The sequence below is a fragment of the Cololabis saira genome, chromosome 2 (genome assembly GCF_033807715.1).
Source record: "Cololabis saira isolate AMF1-May2022 chromosome 2, fColSai1.1, whole genome shotgun sequence".
Classification (NCBI taxonomy): domain Eukaryota; kingdom Metazoa; phylum Chordata; class Actinopteri; order Beloniformes; family Belonidae; genus Cololabis; species Cololabis saira.
In genome coordinates this window covers 53,436,172-53,458,051 of record NC_084588.1, presented here as the reverse complement: position 1 = coordinate 53,458,051, position 21,880 = coordinate 53,436,172, and the positions used below count along the sequence as shown (strand labels likewise).

General features: G+C 36.1%; 1 protein-coding gene across 1 annotated transcript in view; it reads left to right on the top strand.

The window, feature by feature from the left end:
* Positions 1-1,356: 1,356 nt before the first annotated feature.
* Positions 1,357-21,880, top strand: part of LOC133418325 (semaphorin-7A-like) — a 34,451-nt gene continuing 13,927 nt past the window's right edge. Inside the window, exons 1-12 of the mRNA XM_061706911.1 lie at positions 1,357-1,455; positions 4,846-4,976; positions 5,840-5,893; positions 5,982-6,077; positions 7,105-7,210; positions 8,150-8,257; positions 8,348-8,490; positions 9,474-9,652; positions 11,686-11,794; positions 11,885-12,065; positions 16,119-16,234; positions 16,335-16,480. Coding sequence (XP_061562895.1) covers positions 1,365-1,455; positions 4,846-4,976; positions 5,840-5,893; positions 5,982-6,077; positions 7,105-7,210; positions 8,150-8,257; positions 8,348-8,490; positions 9,474-9,652; positions 11,686-11,794; positions 11,885-12,065; positions 16,119-16,234; positions 16,335-16,480 — 1,460 coding nt within the window. The 5' untranslated portion in view covers positions 1,357-1,364. The remainder of the gene's footprint in view (positions 1,456-4,845; positions 4,977-5,839; positions 5,894-5,981; positions 6,078-7,104; positions 7,211-8,149; positions 8,258-8,347; positions 8,491-9,473; positions 9,653-11,685; positions 11,795-11,884; positions 12,066-16,118; positions 16,235-16,334; positions 16,481-21,880) is intronic.

Below are 21,880 nucleotides of genomic sequence, written 5' to 3'. Positions count from 1 at the left end.
TTATCACCTTTTAATAGCAAACATCTGAAAAGTTGAATAGATATTATTGAATACAGGACCTTCTCAGAAAATTAGAATATTGTGATTTTCTGTAATGCAATTACAAAAACAAAAATGTCATACATTCTGGATTCATTACAAATCAACTGAAATATTGCAAGCCTTTTATAATTTTAATATTGCTGATTATGGTTTACAGTTTAAGAAAACTCAAATATCCTATCTCAAAAAATTTGAATATTCTGGGAATCTTAATCTTAAACTGTAAGCCATAATCAGCAATATTAAAATAATAAAAGGCTTGCAATATTTCAGTTGATTTGTAATGAATCCAGAATGTATGACATTTTTGCATTACAGAAAATAAAAAACTTTATCATAATATTCTAATTTTCTGAGACAGTCCTGTAGATATAGATATTCAAAATCGAAGGATTTTCACCCAAAAAGCTGCAGGGGAACAACACAAGGTACAGTTCTCATCTACTTTAGCAATAATTGTGTAATAATTTAAAGGAGGAATAAAAAAGACTGTTTATGAAAAACAAAACTATCCCAAATTCATATGAAAGAATGCACGTTGCCTTTAAAGGGAATGTGAGCAGACAAAGTCTCCTTTCATCCCATACGTGTCAGAAGTTATAAATCATAGAAGGAAATATCATTTCAAACATCAGTATGCAAGGACCACTCTCAAGCAGATGTTTACATATCGGTTGTGGGAGTAAAACTGTGGAACTCTCTACAGAATGATTTAAAGGAATGCACAAATTTACTTAGGTTCAAAAAAATGTATAAAGATAAAATATTTAAGTTATATGATCATGAATAGGCTGGGACTTATACAGTATAATTGATATATGTGGTTGGTTTCTATTTAAGAGTATATTTTATTGTAAATATTGGTTACATTGACTGTTCTTTTTGTTTTGGTATTGAATAAGGGGCAGGTGAAATAAGACTTGTCTTCATCCTGCTCCTTTTCAGTCATGGGTGTGTAGATTGACCACCATGCACGAAATAAAATAAATAAATAAATAAATAAATAAATGTACATTTTTATCCTCCCATTCACTCTTTTTCTATAGTGTATATATATTTATGTTTCCTGTTTTTCATTTTGTTGTTTACAGTACTTGTTTCCATAGTCTTTGCATGTGTGCACTTTTACGGAGCTGCTGCCTAATCTCATTGTACCAGTATAATGATAATAAAGGCATTTCCGCCTTCTTGGTCCAGCTTCTCTTCTATTGGTCCATTCAAGTGGCCTATTGACCAATAGGAGAGCAGGACACGCCCCCCATGTCTATAAAAGGGCCAGTGTGAGTGTCATGCGCCACAAACTGGCCGTGAACGGTGTGACAATGTGGACTTCACTGCAGATATATTTATTACTTTTAAGCGTCGACAGCTCGGCTGAGGCGCGTTCACCGAGGATGCTGCTCTCACACAAAGGTGAGAGATGTTTGTTCTTTCTTCTTCATATAAGACATTTTGAGGAAAAACAGGAGAAATATAGGTTAAAAGATAACATACAGTAGGTTAGACTGTAAGACTGATGCTCCAGCCCCGCCTCACTAGACACAATATAGGCAAATGATTTACAGGAAAAATATTTAAATCGACAACCGGTGCTAAAAAAAAAAACTGCTTAATTCAAACAGTCCTCTTTGAAGAGGAAGTTATCAATATTCAGTCTTCCTGAGATACAGGACTGTCTCAGAAAATTAGACTATTGTGATAAAGTTCTTTATTTTCTGTAATGCAAAAATGTCATACATTCTGGATTCATTACAAATCAACTGAAATATTGCAAGCCTTTTATTATTTTAATATTGCTGATCATGGCTTACAGTTTAAGAAAACTCAAATATCCTATCTCAAAAAATTAGAATATTCTGGGAATCTTAATCTTAAACTGTAAGCCATAATCAGCAATATTAAAATAATAAAAGGCTTGGAATATTTCAGTTGATTTGTAATGAATCCAGAATGTATGACATTTTTGTTTTTTTAATTGCATTACAGAAAATAAAGAACTTTATCACAATATTCTAATTTTCTGAGACAGTCCTGTACATGGAGGAGCTATTTTAATATCCACACCAAGTTCAAATTGTAGATCTCAGGATATGTGTTGAACCTAAAGGACACAAATGTTGTCTTCATTAAGATCATTTTATTTTTACTTGAACAGTGTTTTATTGTGGGACTTTGAACAAAACCATCTTTTTTATGGGATGAAAGGAGACTTTGTCTGCTCACATTCCCTTTAAAGGCAACGTGCACTCTTTCATATGAATTTGGGATAGTTTTGTTTTCCATAAACAGTGTTTTTTATTCCTCCTTTAAATTATTACACAATTATTGCTAAAGTACATGAGAACTGTACTTTGTGTTGTTCCCCTGCAGCTTTTTGGGTGAAAATCCATCGAATTTGAATATCTATATCTACAGGACTGTCTCAGAAAATTAGAATATTGTGATAAAGTTCTTTATTTTCTGTAATGCAATTTAAAAAAAAAAAAAAAAAAAAAAAAAAAAAAAAAGTCATACATTCTGGATTCATTACAAATCAACTGAAATATTGCAAGCCTTTTATTATTTTAATATTGCTGATCATGGTTTACAGTTTAAGATTAAGATTCCCAGAATATTCTAATTTTTTGAGATAGGATATTTGAGTTTTCTTAAGCTGTAAGCCATGATCAGCAATATTAAAATAATAAAAGGCTTGCAATATTTCAGTTGATTTGTAATGAATCCAGAATGTATGACATTTTAGTTTTTTTAATTGCATTACAGAAAATCACAATATTCTAATTTTCTGAGACAGTCCTTTATTCAATAATATCTATTCAACTTTTCAGATGTTTGCTATTAAAAGGTGATAAACGAGACTACAGTGTTACTTTGTGCCTATTTGGTTCCAAAATCACAGTTTCTGTCATATAATGTTGTTGCTAAGCCTCAATCACCAATGTTACATAGAACAACTAATTTATTGTGACTGAAGATTGAATTTTCTTCTGTCAAAAAACCCAACTATGCCACCAAGTGGTCAGAGGTGTGATGTGCCAACATCTCCAGCTTCTTATTGATCCCCCAGGTGATTTAATTCACTAGGATCTGGTTTGTGACTCATGTCTAACCAGGTACGGCCGTGTCCCGTTCTCTCTGCGAGTGGCCTGCAGCCACAAATATCTCTACAAATGCCACGCAGCAGCTTTTATCATTAAAACCGCTTGTTTTTCCAACCTGCCTTCCCACGGAGAGTAGGCCTGTGTTGGAAAAAATCGATTTCCCAATTCTAAATCGATTCTCATATTAATTCCTAAAAATCGATTCATATGTCTTAAGATCGATTTTTTATTTTTTTATTTTTATTTAATTTATTTATGTATTTTTTTTTTCATCATTACATTACAACTTTTGGCTATTTTTTTGTTTATGCCCAAAAAAGGAATATTTCTTTGGACAGGAGAATAACTGGTGTCATGTTTTTGCCTTTAAATATGTTTAAAAGTATGAAAACATTAAAGTGTTAGGTTATAATTGCATAAATTGTCTATATTTCATTACTTTATATACTGTCTTGGGGTTACATTTGCAAAAAATGCTAAAAACCAAATGCTCAAAAATTAAAAACCAAAATAGACTGAAAATGGAACATATAAAAACGGAATGTGGGAAAAAATAAAACTGATTTCACCGTCTCTGTTTCCTCCTGGATCTGTTTGGTAATTCTGACCCACGATGTTTCTGTTTCAGTTCTATCAGCATTCTGGGAGCTGATTGGTCCTTACAGCATCATTAGCTGCAATACTTGCTGTTGAATCTCAATATAATACTAGTATTAATATGTTGCAGAACTACAGTCATATCATTCATGCAACAGCTCAAAAAACAGTTTTATTAACACTAACCCAAATCAATATCAGAATCAAATCAAATCTTGATAATCGATTCTGAATCTTAAGAATCGGAATCGATTCTTGACATTTGAATGGATCCCCAGCCCTACCGGAGAGGCATCTGACAGCCGTTATCCACGAGGAGGAGTAACTCACGAGTCAATACTCTTACACATGAACCCATGACCCTAAGACGGATGAGGAACTTTTATCTTTACTTTTATACTAGTTGTGTGTGTGACTGATTCTGTGAGCAGTTGACCACTCTTAAATTTCCTTCGGGATTAATAAAGTACATCTATCTATCTATCTATCTATCTATCTATCTATCTGGCAGACAAACAGAAGTGTCAGCTGCAAAGCACGGTGGTGGATGGGTGGTGATCTGGGCTTGTTTGGGATTTTGTGAATGTCATGTGCTTTCAGTCATAAGAAGAGTCATGCTGCACATTAATCTGGTAAATGTTGAGGTACTTTTGTGGTATTTCGTGAAGAAAAACATTGTAGTGTGACACAGCAAGATAAATGACCAGAAATGTACAGGACTGTCTCAGAAAATTACAATATTGTGATAAAGTTCTTTATTTTCTGTAATGCAATAAAAAAAAAAAAAATGTCATACATTCTGGATTCATTACAAATCAACTGAAATATTGCAAGCCTTTTATTATTTTAATATTGCTGATTATGGTTTACAGTTTAAGATTAAGATTCCCAGAATATTCTAATTTTTTGAGATAGGATATTTGAGTTTTCTTAAGCTGTAAACCATGATCAGCAATATTAAAATAATAAAAGGCTTGCAATATTTCAGTTGATTTGTAATGAATCCAGAATGGATGACATTTTAGTTTTTGTCTAAAGTGTTTTTTCTTGTCATGCATGTCCCGTCACAATGACAGGTGTGATTTAAACCGTATTTTCCTTGTAGAAACTGCAGCTAAAGGGCTACCTTTACCTGGACACCAGGCGCCGGTACAGGTGATCCTGGGAAAGATGGACAACGTCATATCAGTCGGACGAACCCACGTGAACGTCTTCAACTCTCAGAACCCAGAACAGGTAGAGAACCTTGCCCTTTGGGATTAATAAAGTATTCTGATTCTGATTCTGAGAACACTGTTCCTGTCGCAGCTTAGGGGGGATGGAAAGTGAAACGGGGAAATCAGTTGGTATCATCAGAAAAATTAGTGCTTTTATATCGCAGAGTTCTTTAAACATACTTTATTACAGTTTAAATGTATCCACATCTCAGTTATTGTAATATTGTTTGGGCCAGTACTGATTCTTCTAATTTACAGAAATTATTAATCACTCAGCAGAAATGTTTTAGATTAGCCACCTTCTCTAATTATTTGTCTCCATCTGTCCCTCTGTTTAGGAAACTTTGCATATTGTCAGTAGACGATATAAACATACTTCAATCATGCATATTTATTTATAAATGTATCCATCTTTCCCACTTGCTTTCCAAATCTTTTCATGAATTCTTGACAGCAACTCTCAGGTTTATTCTGACAACACAAGACACAGTAATAAACTTCATCCGCCTTTTTATCGACTACACTCCCAGTTTTCTTTTGTTTATAATCTCCTTAATCTGGAATTCCTATCAGTTCATTGTTGAATCTTCCTCTTCTATCAAAATGTTTAAGTTAAGATTTAAAAATATTCTGTTAAATCAAGACTCTTAAACATTTATTTTACAGTATGTTAGATGTGGATTGTTGTTGGTTTATTTGTCAATTCTTTTATTTCCTTGGGGAGGTGCTTTTTATAAGCCCATGCAGGGTTTCTTTAACCTCTCCCGCACATACTTTTGTCTGTTAGTTGTTGTTTTTGTTTTTCTCTTTTATGGTGCAAATAAAAAAAGTAAAGTAAAAAACAGGGAAAAAGTAACAGTCCCGAGTGTGGTCTCTTCACAGAGCCCCGTAGAAAAGAAGCTGGTGTTGAAGCCCTGCAGCAGCAAAGTGGACAAGGTAAAGCAGTAAATCACAGCTGGATCTGTCTGTCCGCTCCAAACGTATGAAGGACATCACTCTGTCATTTCTTCATGTGTTCATGTAGGGCTGCGACTACAGCGTCAGAGTGGTTCACCGCAGGGACGAGGCTGAGCTGTTCGTGTGCGGAAACAACGGCCAGGAAACCAAGTGCTGCGACGTGGTAGGACGCTGACGCTTCCTGGGGCCGGTTCCTCTTCGGTGTCACAACATCTTCATCTCTGAGAACCGGAGACATTTGAAAACTAGGGCTGGGGATCCATTCAAATGTCAAGAATCTATTCGATTCCGATTCTTAAGATTCAGAATCGATTATCACGATCGGATTCGATCCGATATGATTTGATTCCGATATTGATTTGTGTTAGTGTTATTAAAACAGTTTTTTCAGCTGTTGCATGAATTATATGACTGTAGTTCTGCAAACAGAGACGGAGGAAATCGCTTTTAGTTTTTCCCCATTTATGAGAATTTGGTTTTTAACATTTTATGCAAATGTAACCCCAAGACAGTATAAAAAGCAAAGAAATATAGACAATTTATGCAATTATAACTGAAAACTTTAATGTTTTCAAACCTTTAAACATATTTAAAGGCAAAAACATTGCACCAGTTATTCTTGTGTCCACACAAAATATTCCTTTTTTGGGCAAAAACAAAAAAATACCAAAAGTTGTAATGTAATGATGGAAAGAAATTTTTTTTTTTTTTTTTTTTTTAAATTGATCTTTAGACATATGAATCGATTTTTAGGAATTAATATGAGAATCGATTTAAAATCGGAGAATCGATTTTTTCCAACACAGGCCTAGAAATAACTAAGATATAAATAACTCAAACAGGCCTTTCAATATCCATTTAAAGTGCAAAAAAAGAGAGAAATTGCAACAGTTCATGCAGTAAACAAATCATTTTAGCTTATCTAATTTATTCTGTCACCACACACACATATTACCACGAAGGACCAGCATTTTTCAGAAGTGTCATGACAAACTGTGTCCGACTACTGGGATTAAAGTTCACCTGGAGAAAATGATGAAGAAAAAAAATAAATAAATAAAAAAAAATCGATCTTTAGAGATAAGAATCGATTTAGAATTGGAAAATTGATTTTTTTCAACACAGGCCTATTGAAAACCACGTGAATCTACTGAATCGTAATTATCTCTATCTCTTTATCCCCCCCACAGAATGTGACGTTAGATTCACCCGTGTGTGTTTCTGAGAAACTGCAACATATAAATGATAAAATATGGAACTTTGAGATAAAGGAAGGAGAACACTCTGTTGTTGCAGGTAAGTTAATATCTATCTATCTATCTATCTATCTATCTATCTATCTATCTATCTATCTATCTATCTATCTATCTATCTATCTATCTATCTATCTATCTATCTATCTATCTATCTATCTATCTATCTATCTATCTATGAAAATTAGAATATTGTGATAAAGTTCTTTATTTTCTGTAATGCAATTAAAAAAACAAAAATGTCATACATTCTGGATTTAATTACAAATCAACTGAAATATTGCAAGCCTTTTATTATTTTAATATTGCTGATCATGGCTTACAGCTTAAGAAAACTCAAATATCCTATCTCCAAAAATTAGAATATTCTGTGAATCTTAATCTTAAACTGTAAGCCATAATCAGCAATATTAAAATAATAAAAGGCTTGCAATATTTCAGTTGATTTGTAATGAATCCAGAATGTATGACATTTTTGTTTTTTTAATTGCATTACAGAAAATAAAGAACTTTATCACAATATTCTAATTTTCTGAGACAGTCCTGTACTTTGCATGTAGTATATTGAAAATAATACATTTTTTTCTGTTTTTTTTCATCTAAAAACATGGTGGCATCATGACAAAAACCTGGCATTTAAACAGTTAAAATCTTTAAAAAATCATGAATATTTGATATCAATAATTAGGTCAGATGTAGGTGAAAAAAAATAGCTCAATGAAAGTAGAATATAATATTAATGTATGTTTTATATCTGTTGACTATGTTTTATAGTTACTTTATGAAATGCACATTTTTTGCGCTGAAGGGTCAAAGTGTAACAATTATTAGAATCCAGAAAGTATGACATTTTTGTATTTTTAATTGCATTACAGAGAATAAAGAACTTTATCACAATATTCTAATTTCCTGAGACAGTCCTGTATCTATAATCGTATCATCTATCTGTCTAGAATCCTATCAATAAATGTGTGTGTCCCAGAGTCACCAGGAGCGACGGAGCTGTACGTCACGTTCTCCGGAGCCCAGGGTTCTGTCGGCCTCCACAAGTTCGGGGCGGCCCGAGTCCGACCAGCCAACCACGACAAAGGTGACTGCACGCTGCCAGACTCGTTCAGCCACTGTTTATCTGTTAATGCTCAGAGAATAATCAATGTTCTGTACGTGTGCGGTTCTGCAGAGGAGTACTACGTGGGGCTGACGCTCAGCAGACGGCCGGACGATCCCCTGCAGGACAGAGTTTACGCTTTCTTCAAGCAGAAAAACAGAGACAGGGAACTTTACAGCGAGATGTGGCTCCCGTTCGTGAGCCAGGTTTGCATGGTGAGGACTGCAGAGCTGGACACTTGTGGTTTTTTTGCAGTGGTCCCCAACCCCCCGGCCACGGCCCGGTACCGGGCCGGGGGTGTTCTGGTACCGGGCCGCACAGAGAAAAAATCATTTCTGTAGCCCCAACTGATGGTGGATGACTCTCAAACTGATGGTTCACAATGTTTTTATTCCTTGGATGTAAATACACTGCAAACACAGCTGTAAAAGAATAAAATAAAATAGAGTTAGTCTTTCTACATTCATATAAGTTTCATTTAACTTAAATACAGGCCGACGCAGCTGCTGCTCGGTAATAAAGCTACCGTTAACCACAATACATGAGTAACCATGGCAACCAAACTCAAGCTGGACATAAATACGGCATAACATTTGCAAAGAAAACAAATCCTGATCAGCAGGTGATTCTTGTGTCAGTTAGGCTCCACATTAGCATTCCCAACACTTAGCAGACACACTTTCTACTGCCGTTAAACTTTTACTGTTAAAGTCCGAAGCGCCGGATGTTTACAAGGTCTCGGCGAGACGCTTTCAAAATAAAAGCACTAAACATCGGTCTCCTTAATATATAACAAATAAAATAAAAGCCTGGCTTTAAATAACGTTAATTAGACATAAAAACACATTTATAGAAATACTAAAAGGTAATTTACAATTTCCATTATTTTATTTTTTCGAAAATGTTTTATTATTTTTGTTTATTATTATTATTATTATTATTATTATTACTATAGCAAAAATCCCACAGTTTTTAATGCTGATCTTGTCATTTTATTTAGTTTTTATCAGTTACAGCTTTAGATTGGGCCGTGAAAATATTGTCAAACATTAAACCGGTCCTGGTTCAGAAAAGGTTGGAGACCAGTGGTTTCGATGAGTAATCTAGCAGGAAATGTGTAAACCACAATCACTTTGACTCATCGATACACGCGCGTCTCCTTCTTCACTGCTATGATGTGTGTGTGTTTGGTTTCCAGTCGGACGTCGGGGGACCCAAGAACAACCTGCAGTCCTGCTGGACGTCCCAGATGAAAGCCCGGCTCTTCTGCGGAGACCCCGAGACCCGGCAGCACTTCTCCGAGCTGGTGGACGTGGCCACGGTGCACGCAGACGCGTGGCAGGAGGCCAAGGTCTACGCTCTCTTCAGAAACGAGTGGTGAGAAAGGAAACCGTGAAGTAAACCTGTAGGCCAGCTGCTGCTCCCCTCAGATGAGCAACATTATTCAACTTTTGGTGTGACTATTAATGGTTATTTCCCAAAAAACAATCCAGAATGACTGGTCTCTTCTCGCTTGAGTCCCGTGTTTAAAGGCGTTGCACTGTTTACTGGATTCTGTTTGATAGAAAACAAAGAAAAACCCGACCGGGCAGCTTTCCTTTCCCCTTTTATGCAGTTCAGTGGAGTCCGTTGTTATGCTAGCTACTAAAAACAAACATGCACGATCATGAAAGAGAAACCCGACCGCTGACGGAGAGGAAACCTTCTCTGGCCGTGTGATTTTAGTGATGAGGATGTTTCTGCAGTCTTGTGCTTTTTGTTCAGAGTTTGAACTTCGTCTTTGTTTCTCAACTGGTTTCCCGTCTGCTCTGGGTTTTTTTTAATTCTTAAACACCAGCTTGGCTCATGTGATTTCTGCGGTTCCTTGTTGCAGGCAGAGGTGTCAAGTAACGGAGTACAAATACTTTGTTACCTTACTTAAGTAGAAATTTTGGTTATCTATACTTCACTGGAGTAATTATTTTTCAGACGACTTTTTACTTTTACTCCTTACATTTTCACACAATTATCTGTACTTTTTACTCCTTACATTTTAAAAACAGCCTCGTTACTCTATTTCATTTGGGCCTTTAATAAAAACTATCCAGTTAAATTGCTCCATCCGGATAGAGTGAATTTGGTTGTGGTTGTTTCAGATGTTCTTGTCCAGTTTTGTTCTTACATCCGTTCCCTCAGATTCCTGCAACTAAACTTGGATGTACATTCCAATAAAGGTTAGGATAAATGATAACATGAACATGAACGTTTGACTTTTTGCACCATTACAATACTTATAGGAAACTAGTCATCATATCTGCTGCTCTCTGAAACACATGTTAATGCTCAATAGTACACATATATGCTTCTTTAATATATTTATATTAACACATGTTAATGCTCAATAGTACACATATATGCTTCTTTAATATATTTATATTAACACATGTTAATGCTCAATAGTACACATATATGCTTCTTTAATATATTTATATTAACACATGTTAATGCTCAATAGTACACATATATGCTTCTTTAATATATTTATATTAACACATGTTAATGCTCAATAGTACACATATATGCTTCTTTAATATATTTACATTATACTAAGATACATTCATTTTTACGACGGAGTATTAGGGCCAAACTAAGACAAAATAAAATGGAAATTACGAGAATAAAGTCATAATATTTTGAGAATAAAGTCGTAAAATTACGAGAATAAAGTCGTAATATTTTGAGAATAAAGTCGTAATATTAAATATATTATACATATATAAATATAACTTCACAAGATGCTCAATATTCCTCATTTTAACACAGGGAGAAGATGCTCTTCCTGTTTAGTTAGAGTTCTCATAAATTACGACTTTATTCTCATAAATTACGACTTTATTCTCATAATATTACGACTTTATTCTCATAAATTACGACTTTATTCTCATATTACGACTTTATTCTCGTAATTTTACGACTTTATTCTCGTAATATTACGACTTTATTCTCATAAATTACGACTTTATTCTCGTAATGTTACGACTTTATTCTCATAATTTACGACTTTATTCTCGTAATGTTACGACTTTATTCTTTTAATATTACGACTTTATTCTCGTAATGTTACGACTTTATTCTATTACGACTTTATTCTCATTATTTTACGACTTTATTCTCCTAATTTCCAATTTTTTTTTCGTCTTAGTTTGGCCCTAATACTTACATTTTCAATGGCTTTTGTCCTTAATGGCTTTTTTCCCCCTTACATTACTTTTACTTTTATACTTTAAGTAGTTTTGAAACCAGTACTTTTATACTTTTACTTGAGTAAAAAACTTGAGTTGATACTTCAACTTCTACGGGAGTATTTGTAAACTCTAGTATCTATACATCTACCTGAGTAATCTGAATACTTGTGACTCCTCTGATTTCAGGGGCATGAGTGCTATGTGCATGTACGCTATAGGAGACATTGACGACATCTTCTCCACGTCCCCGTTTAAAGACTCCACACCAGGAAAACCGATGGAGCGCCCGAGGACGGTACGAGCCGTTCACACGGGTCTCAGATTCAGCCACCACTTCATTCCTGTAACGTTGTTCAGGAACATCGGTTTGTGCTTGTTCCCTCAGTGCGTCTCCGACAGCACCAAGCTCCCCTCGGACGTCCTGGGGAGCGTCCAGAGGGCGTCGGAGATGGAGCGGTGGGTGATGCCTGTGAGCAACTCCCACCCTCTGCTCGTCAGTCACCACAACTACACTCACATCCACGTGGACGCCTCCCATCCTCACACCGTCATCTTCCTCAGCCTGGGTGAGTAGGGAAATAAATCAAGATGATGGTTAGGAAAGGTGCAGTTTTAGGGCTGGGCGATATGGACCAAAAGTCATATCTCTATTTTCTAGCTGAATGTTGATACTCTATATATATCCATATTTTTTCTGTGCCATAATTGGGGTTTCCCCCAAAGTATTATGGCATAGCATCTCTGTTAGCATCTCTGTTAGCATCTCTGTTAGCATCTCTGTTAGTATCTCTGTTAGCATCTTTGTTAGCTTCTTTTTTTCTGAGGCAAACCCTTAATAAAACAGTCAGTTTTAATACAAAGCCTCGTGCCAAATGTCACACAGGTTCCTTTATTAACAGAGGTCTGCACAATATCAACATGTATAAAACACATGAAATAAAAATAAACTGCCTGCATATTTAGAATAAAAATGCTTCTTGAATAAAATAAAACAAATCCCTTTCCTGCATAACAATTAAATTAAAATACACTGTAATTAATACAATGTAGACAGTAACAGGCAGACTTTTCACTGAGGTTGACAGTTGTGCAAATAACAAAACATTTGTGCAAATCTCAAATAAAACATGTAAACAGATATTGCATCTCTTTGAGCAAATCTCAAATAATTACAACAAGTCAACTACTGTACATTTTACAGATCTTGTGCCAGGAAAACTAACCTGTCAAAAATAAAAAATTTTATAATCGATATTGTCTCGTACCATATCGCGTTTGAAAATATATCGATATATATTAAAATCTCGATATATCGCCCAGCCCTATGCAGTTTCCAGTAACCTCTTTATTCTGATATACAGCAGAAAAATGTTGTAAAAGTCCTGCGTTTAAGGGCGTGATCTTGGTGTGATCTAGTGTTTCTGTCAGCCTGTTTCAATTTTTAGTCTAGTCTTTGGGTCAAGATCATTTTAGTTTTTATTAGTTTTAGTCACGTTCATTCTCCTTTTAGTCGTGTCAAGTTTCAGTCGACAAAATGTCTGAGCATTTTAGTCTTATTTTAGTCAAAGATTATATTTACAAACCCATTTTACAATTCAAACAAGGTTATCTTATTATTATATTTTTGTTACCTTATAGACTCAAGAATTAATTCATTCCAGATACAGAAGACTCTAATTTGAGTTTACAACATTTATTTTTCTGCATTTCTCCCCGTCTTTTTCTTTTTCAACGACACATTCTGTTTTCTTAAACCAGAGGAAACGACTTCAAAAATGGACATTAAGGATTATTAAGGATATTTGTTAGAACATTTCGTCTCGTTTTGGTCAATGAAAATGAAGACACATTTTAGCAGAGTTTTTATTTTGTAATCTACATTTTAGTCTCGTTTTTATTCCTCTACGATATTGCATTATATATTTAATTATCGTTATATTGACCATTATTTTCGTTGCGTCTCATCTTATTTTCCTCCGGTGATAAAGGTTCGTAGACGACGATATTCAGTCTGAGTTTAAATGTTTCCCTTAACGATCCAACAACCAGCCGTCGTGACACAAGTAAAGTTCATTTTTATACGCCAGAACTTGCTAGAAAAGCTGACGGCGGTAAATGACGGATGTTATTGGTTTTGGTTTTAGGTCATCAACTCCTGACCTACATAATGTGCAGTTGTCTTGTGACGCCTCGTATGATTTACTGGGAGTTTTAAAATGACTTTGCAGAATTAACGAGTAACTCCCACGAGGATTAACTGCAGAGACGGAGGTTGTTAGTCGTGTGATCCGTCAACGCACGTTTAACGAAACAATCAGATCTAATATTAGAAACACGGTGTGTTTAAGCTGCTGACACACAAACTGTGATTATTTCTCTCTCCTTTGTTAAACATCAGTGAAACATTGACGGTGCTGGTGGAAACGCAGCTCCCCAGCTGGAGCTCCGGTCCTGAAGTGGAGGAGTCATTAACCGCTCCTCAAACTGATGAAAGACGCTTCTGTTCCTGGGAGTGGGTGGAAGTTCACAGACGGGCCACAGCAGAGCTTTGGGGGGGAACAAAAACACTTTCTGTCCAGTCGAGCCCCCGACGCCCTTGCAGACTTCAGAGAGCTGCTCTGCAAAAACTCCAAATCTTACCAGGAATATTTGTCTTATTTCTGGTTAAAATGTCTCATTTTTAGTCAAAAAATCTCATTACACTTAAAACAAGAATCTTGTTCCACTGGCAGATTTTTCTACTTATTTCAAGTGAAAATTTCCTTAAAACAGGTGAAAATTGTTGTTTTTTCCAATGACATTTCGACTTTTTTTTCTCGAAATGTTGAGAAAAATGACGAGAAAAAAGTTGAAATTTGAGAAAAATATCAAAATGTCGAGAGAAAAAAAGTCAAAAATTTTATGAAAAAAAGTCAAAGTCGACAAAATTTTGTTTTATTGTTTTATTTGACAATTTTCACCTGTTTCAAGTAAATTTTCACTTGAAATAAATAGAAAAATCTGCCATTGGAACAAGTTTTTTTTGCTTGTAATGAGAAGATAAATCTTGTCCCACTGGCAGATTTTTCTACTTATTTCAAGTGAAAATTTACTTGAAACAGGTGAAAATTGTCAAATAACAAGTTATTTTCTGGTGGTGACTCTTGTTTTAAGTGCAATGAGATTTTTTTTGACTAAAAATAAGACATTTTAACTAGAAATAAGACAAATATTCTTAAGATTTTGAGTTTTTGCAGTGAGCCGAGGCCGAAGTCACTGAGGTTCAGGAATCTCAGGATTCAGTTTCTCCCCCTCGCTCCGTGAATGTTTAGTTTAGTAATGTTTAGGTCCATTTAAGAAAAACATGATGAGGGTAAGATTGTGTTTTATGACCAATTAACGACAGAAGTTCTCTGCTTCTTAAAGTCCAGAGCAAAAAAAAAAAATAAAACAGCAGAACAATAAATCAATAACATAAAAAGGAATAATAATAATCACTAAGTAATAAATGTACCATCGTAAACAAAGTAGACGAGAATTAATAAATATAATAGCATCTTATGCTCGAAAAAGTAAGTAAAAAAACGTATAAATTCCCTTGAACTCAGTTGGAACCTCGTTGTTAAATATGAAAGAAAAAAAGAAACAACTTGACATACTTAAAGGTTGCACAAATTAATAGTAAGAATTTCATAAATATAAATTGTGGTATTGATAGCAGATAATTAATTAATATTACAACTAGGGCTGGGAATCGATTCAAATATTAAGAATCGATTCCGATTCTTAAGATTCAGAATCGATTATCACAATCCGATTCGATCCGATATTGATTTGGGTTAGTGTTATTAAAACAGTTTTTTGAGCTGTTGCATGAATTATATGACTGTAGTTCTGCAACATATTAATGCTAGTATTATATTGAGATTAAACAGCAAGTATTGCAGCTAATGATGCTGTAAGGACCAATCAGCTCCCAGAATGCTGATAGAACTGAAACAGAAACATCGTGGGTCAGAATTACCAAACACATCCAGGAGGAAACAGAGACGGAGGAAATCAGTTTTACTTTTTCCCACATTCCGTTTTTATTTGTTCCATTTTCGGTCTATTTTGGTTTTTAATTTTTGAGCATTTGGTTTTTAGCATTTTTTGCAAATGTAACCCCAAGACAGTATATAAAGTAATGAAATATACACAATTTATGCAATTATAACCTAACACTTTAATGTTTTCATACCTTTAAACATATTTAAAGGCAGAAACATGGCACCAGTTATTCTCGTGTCCAACAAAACATTCCTTTTTTGGGCATTAACAAAAAAAATAACCAAAAGTTGTAATGTAATGATGAAGAAAAATTTTTTTTTTTTTTTTTTTTTTTTAAATCTATCTTTAGACATATGAATCGATTTTTAGGAATTAATATGAGAATCGATTTAAAATCGGAGAATCAATTTTTTTCAACACAGGCCTAATTACAAATGAGTTTTCAAAAGTCATATTCCATGTAACTGCGTGTTTATGGGAGGTTTACACAGATGAGATAAAACCGAAGACTCATCGTGTCGGGTTTAGATATGTGTGGGGGTTCAGATGTGAATAAACATCCTCCTTTTTCTTTTTATGTCCTTAAATAGACGATGGAAGGATTCACAAGGTGGTGCGGAGTGAAAACCGCTCGTTTACCATTGCTGAGTTCACGCCCTTCCAGCAGAGCGCCCACGTCGTCGGCCTCGCCCTCCACCCGCCCACCGTGAGTGATGACACAAATATTCAACCAGCGCCGGACCGTTCCTTCCAGAGAAACGGGAGGAACCTCGTCCTTCTGTAAACCCTTCTTTGCTTCGTTGCAGAAAACGCTCTACGTCAGTACGAGGAGTGAGCTGGTCCAGCTGGACGTGGGGAACTGTGGTCACTATGGAAACAGCTGCCAGGATTGTATCCTGTCCAGGGATCCGTACTGCGGCTGGAGCCACGCCCGCTGCTCCCGCCACACGGGGTAAGACATCAGCGCCACCGCAGGCCTCCCATGTGAAGGAAAATCTATTTTTATTTGCGTTAAATTGATTTGATTTTGATTTTTGGGATAAAAAAAAAAAAAAAAGAGTACAAAAAAGTTAAAAAACAGAATACACGGTAGGAATGAAGTAACCACTTATCCAGTCCTACCTCTGAATCTTACATCTTACATATAATAAGACGAGTTTCAATAAGCTTACTTATAAAACACCCATACCTACTTTAATAACTGTTCAATACAGTGATATAATACTCAATTATATGTATATACTAGACAATTTCCTCGCAGAAATTTCGAGAGTGCCACGGCGGGCTGCTGCACATTGGTGTACATTTTGCAAGCAATAAAGGTGAAGGACTCAAAACTAAGTCTGATGACACCACCCATGACTCTCTATGTCAAACCATTCAAAAGTTATAGCAGAAAATAGGTACAACCAATCAGAAGAAGGGGCGGGGCTAATTTGCACCAATGAAGGTCAAGGACTCTATACTGAGTCCAATGACACCACCCATGACTCTCTATGTCAAACCATTCAAAAGATATTGGACTATAACATATCGGCCAATCAGAAGAAGGGGAGGGGCTAATTTGTATATATAATATACAAATGTAAATATTTATATGTATAATAATAATATACATATATATCCCATGAACCGGTTCCCAGCAGGACTGTTGATCAACTAAGGTCAAAAGGTCAGGGTTCAGATTTCTCCATTTTCCAGGTTAAAGTATTCATGGGTTTCAGTCACGTGACATTTTTTGTTGTCAGCGCCATCTTGAGGACCGACCGAGGACCTTCACGTCGCGCACCCAATATGACGTCTCACCTAATAACTCACTTAACTCCCGAAGAACAGCAACGGTATCTACAGAAAATTGACACTTTAGGTTTCGATCCGTATATAATAGCTAATCAATTACTGACTCCACTCCAGTCTGCCAAAAACCTGCCAGATTTGTGGACATATATATCTACCTGGTCCACAATCCTTCTCCATACACCGGCGAAGCTCCAAGCCGTTTCCCAAATCCAACTCAGCCTGGATCATTTCTCGTGTCCTCTGCTTTTTCCCCACATCCAAGTAATGATCTGACATGCTGACATGTTTGCTGCATTTAACACCACGAACACGCCGCTCATTCCACGCTGTTTGCTGTTTGATTGCGTCACCACACGTAGTTATTAATGCCGCGTTCCATTTACCTCGGAAATCGGAACTGGGAACTGGGAAAGGCAGCCATCTTGGAATGGTAACTCGGGGGTGGTGAAGCTTCTCCCACTTTCCCAGTAGGAAATCCCACTTCGAGGGGCGTTCCAGTTGAAAATTCCCACTGCGAACTGGGAAATTCTGACTTCCGAGGACAAATGGAACGCGGCATTAATGTTGTTTTTTTCCCCACTTACAGGACCTTTTCTCTCCCTCCCGTCCGATGTTCCGGGACCTATATAATAATAGGATATTATTTCTTTCTGCCACTTTATTGTGGTTTTTGTGGTGAAATGAGGAGGAATCATAGATAACTTCTCATTTCAACTAACTGGATCAGCCTCATCATGACTGTTTCCTACAGCGCTTTCAACCGGCTTTCAACACGAGTGACAGGAAGAAAATAGAAGAACATTTAAATATCACAATATCCCACGGCCCACTTAAAGCACTGGTAAAAGGTCAATCCCGTTTTTTTAGACTTATTATTGTCGCATCCCACGGCACAACAGATAGACGGCATGTTGGAAGTCGGTCCTCAAGATGGCGCTGCGAGTACTGTGTGACGTCACATGAAATCGATGAATATTAAGTCTTTACTGACTGGGTCATGTGACCAGTTCTGGCTCAGTCTAATCAGTCAACAGCTGAGCTCTGGTTGCTAGGGGCAACAAGAACCTCGACATGAGGAATGTCCCGGGTTCGCTTTGAGAAAACCCCAGCTTTTGCCTTGTGAGAAGTTCTCAAATAACTCCGATTTGTGAGAAAACCGTAGCTCCTAGCAGAAAAACAAAGACATCGTGAGAGACACAGAACCCGGCAGATTCTGACAATCTTAATTTTATTCAGATATTCCTTAAAATGTGTTAGTAACGGTAGCTCGAAAACAAAGTGATATTTTTTTGAAGAAAACTTTTTTATTTTTTTATTACATTGCAGTCAATGGAGACCGAGGCAGGAATTCGCGTGGCCGTTAGCCCCCCCGTTTGAATTTTGTGCATACCCCGCCTGTCAAAGTCACATTTTATGAATCCCAACACGTATGTCTACATTCTGACCAAAAGGTATCTGTCTACCTTTTACGGTTTGGCCGTGAGCTCGAGTTACAAATAAAAAATAAAAAATAAATCATTTTTTGACTGTTTCTCTCACTCTAAAAAATTAGAGCTTCACTCTAAATTTGACAAAAAAGTGATTTCCAGTCCTCGCTTGAGCGCTCATAGCTTGAAAAATGTACATTTTAGGAAAAAACTGTTTCAGGTTTGGAGAGAGAAGAGAAGTTTTCCTCCGTTTTGAAGTTTGAATGACAGTTCTACGTGCAAGTATGAGAAAGATACGTGACTCAGAAAAAAGGTTTTTTTTATGTCTAATGAGTTCCCCATTAGTTCCCCAATAGTTTGGAAATTTGGAAATTTTTTTGCACTTCGTGCAAAAAGTATTTGTGCAATCTCTCTGAAAATCCACAGGACTGTAGTTAAATTCAGGGCCTACAACTTTCTAAATCGGTTCAGAATTTTTTGAATAACGATATGTGAGTGGTGAGGCCCCAAAGTTTTCCCAATGCATTTTATCGCTAATGAAAGTCATAGCACAAGATTCCCGCTTAAGGCGCACGTTTCTACGTTTTTACTTTTCGCGTTTTCTCAAAGCTGTAGGAGGAGTAGCGAACCGAAATCTGTCCGGAAAATGAATAATACCGTATTTTCTGGACTATAAGCCGCACCTGTATATAAGCCGCACCCGCTCTATTTGTAAAAAAACAATAAAAAAAGATATACAAGCCGCACCTGTATATAAGCCGCATCCGCTCTATTTAAAAAAAAAAGATCTTTCAGCCGCAGATATTTATGTTGTTAGATTAGATATTTACTACATGTACAGAAGGATTCTGAACTGTAAATGATGTACATGTTTGTACCTAAATAGATCTTTCCTAACAGTGTCTTTTAACACGGCAGCAACTTTGCTGATTAAAACGGGACAGAACCAAGAGAAAATAACCGGTATTTATTTATCTATTTATCTGTTTGAAATCTGCTTCTACTTCTATCTGCTAAAGAAGAAGTAGGGTATTCTTCTTTGCATTTATTTTGTCTTAGTTTTTATTCTAATTCCAGTTAGAGCGCCCCGAGTGGTGGAAGAAAAATCCACAGAATAGCTGCACCTTTGTATAAGCCGCATGGTTGAAAATTATGAAAAAAGTAGCGGCTTATAGTCCAGAAAATACGGTAATAAGAAAAAGAAACCCGCAGGATAACAATAGTATTCCTCCTCCAATGCATAGCTTTGGAGGAGGAGTGCCTCTTGCTGCAGCCGTGGCACTAATTATAAATATAGTCAAAAGCAAGCAAAAGAAAACAAAACAACGCCCAGAATTAGAAGTATTTATAATGCATAGTATTGTATCATTACTTTACTATAATACTACAATATAATAGAGAACAATAGACAGCAATGGTATAAAAATATACTTGAATAACTATATAAGAGTAGATATGCTATATATATACACTGGTTCATATATTTACCTCCAATTATATACATAAAAATTACTATAAATCTATATATCTACATATAACTATAAATCAGTATATATTAATAGAGATATAGATACACAAATACTGTACATATGATACAACTCTATATCCATATACAATGGGGGATTATTTTATTTATTTATTTTCCACCAGCCTGTGAACTGGTTTATTTCTGTGCGGTGATATCGGTTCATTTCCACGTTCCCCTGAAGGCTGACGGGCAGAACGGCCTCGAGCCGGCAGCGTAATGCACTTTAAGCCTTATCAGTGCAACTCAGGATGAAAGAGCTTGAGCATAAAAAAAGTGGATTTAGTCACTCAAAGACATTGCTCCATTCCACTGATTCAGCGTTGAGGACTCATGAGGCAACATGAGGTTATACCGGATACCCAACCCCTCAGTGTGCACAAGGTGTTGCAGCTTTAGTCACAGCTGATCATAACCAGCCTTTTGTCATCACAACGTAGTGCATGACCTGCTGCAGCGGAAGTGTGAGGCAATGATATGATTATCATCTGAATCTACAACCGCAGTGTTTCATCACGGCAGGTACAGGCAGTACCGGTATCCTGTTACGCTGACACTCCATGAAAGAATGGAGATGATTAACACAAATATGGCTGGATGGAGGAGCTGCTGGATCCTGTAGGAGCCTCTTCTAATTCTGAGGTGGAACAGGAAGGACCGAGAGAGACTTTCACTACGTTTACATGCAGTCAAATTTCGGATTATTGCTAAAATTCCGTTTACGGAAACATTCGGAATAGGGCTGGGCGATTTTGGACAAAAATAAAATCCCGATTTTTTTTATTTTTTTTTTCTCTCTGAAAACCCGATTTCCGATTTTTTTGGTAAAACTACAAAAGTCAAAGGAATAAATAGTTTCAAATATTTTATATTTATTTTTAAAGAAAAATAGCAAACAAATGTCCCTATTGGGAATGAAGTGCAATTGAAAGATCCTGTAAATCCTCCTTGAGTTTAGTAAAGTGACAACATTTACAATGTTCTTGACCAAACAAAGACGACTAGACGAGCTCTGTCTGTAATGCAGCTGCAAAAAAGGAAAATCCATTTTCCTTTTTTTAACATCGTCTTGATTAATAAATCCGATTTATATTTAAAATCGATTAATTGCACAGCCCTAACTCAGAATATTCCGTTTACACGGTAATTAATCATTCTGGATATCTGGATCAAACCAGCGACGCACGGAGAACATGATGACGCAATTCCCGTCATTTCTGCTTCTTCTTCCTGTATCCAAATTCCAAACAAATGCTGCTTCAACTTTTCTCTCTCCTTCTTGTAAATCTTCTATCCCGGTACTTTCTAGCGTCTACAAATGCAGAAATGTTCATATCCTTCATTACATTTATGAAGTGATTAGTCTCCTCCTGGTCTTGTTTCTCCGTGTTTAGAAGAACTTCCTGGACTCAAAAGACCAGGATTCCTTGTGAACAGAGCATGTGCAGAAAACAGATTCCTGTTCCGTTTGATGGGGATATTCCGTTACGTTTACATGACCCAATATTCAGGTTTAAAAGGAGTAACCCAGGGCTCATATTCGGGTTTTTAAAAACCAGAATATGAGCAAATTCAGGTTATTCAAAGGGGTTATTGGTGT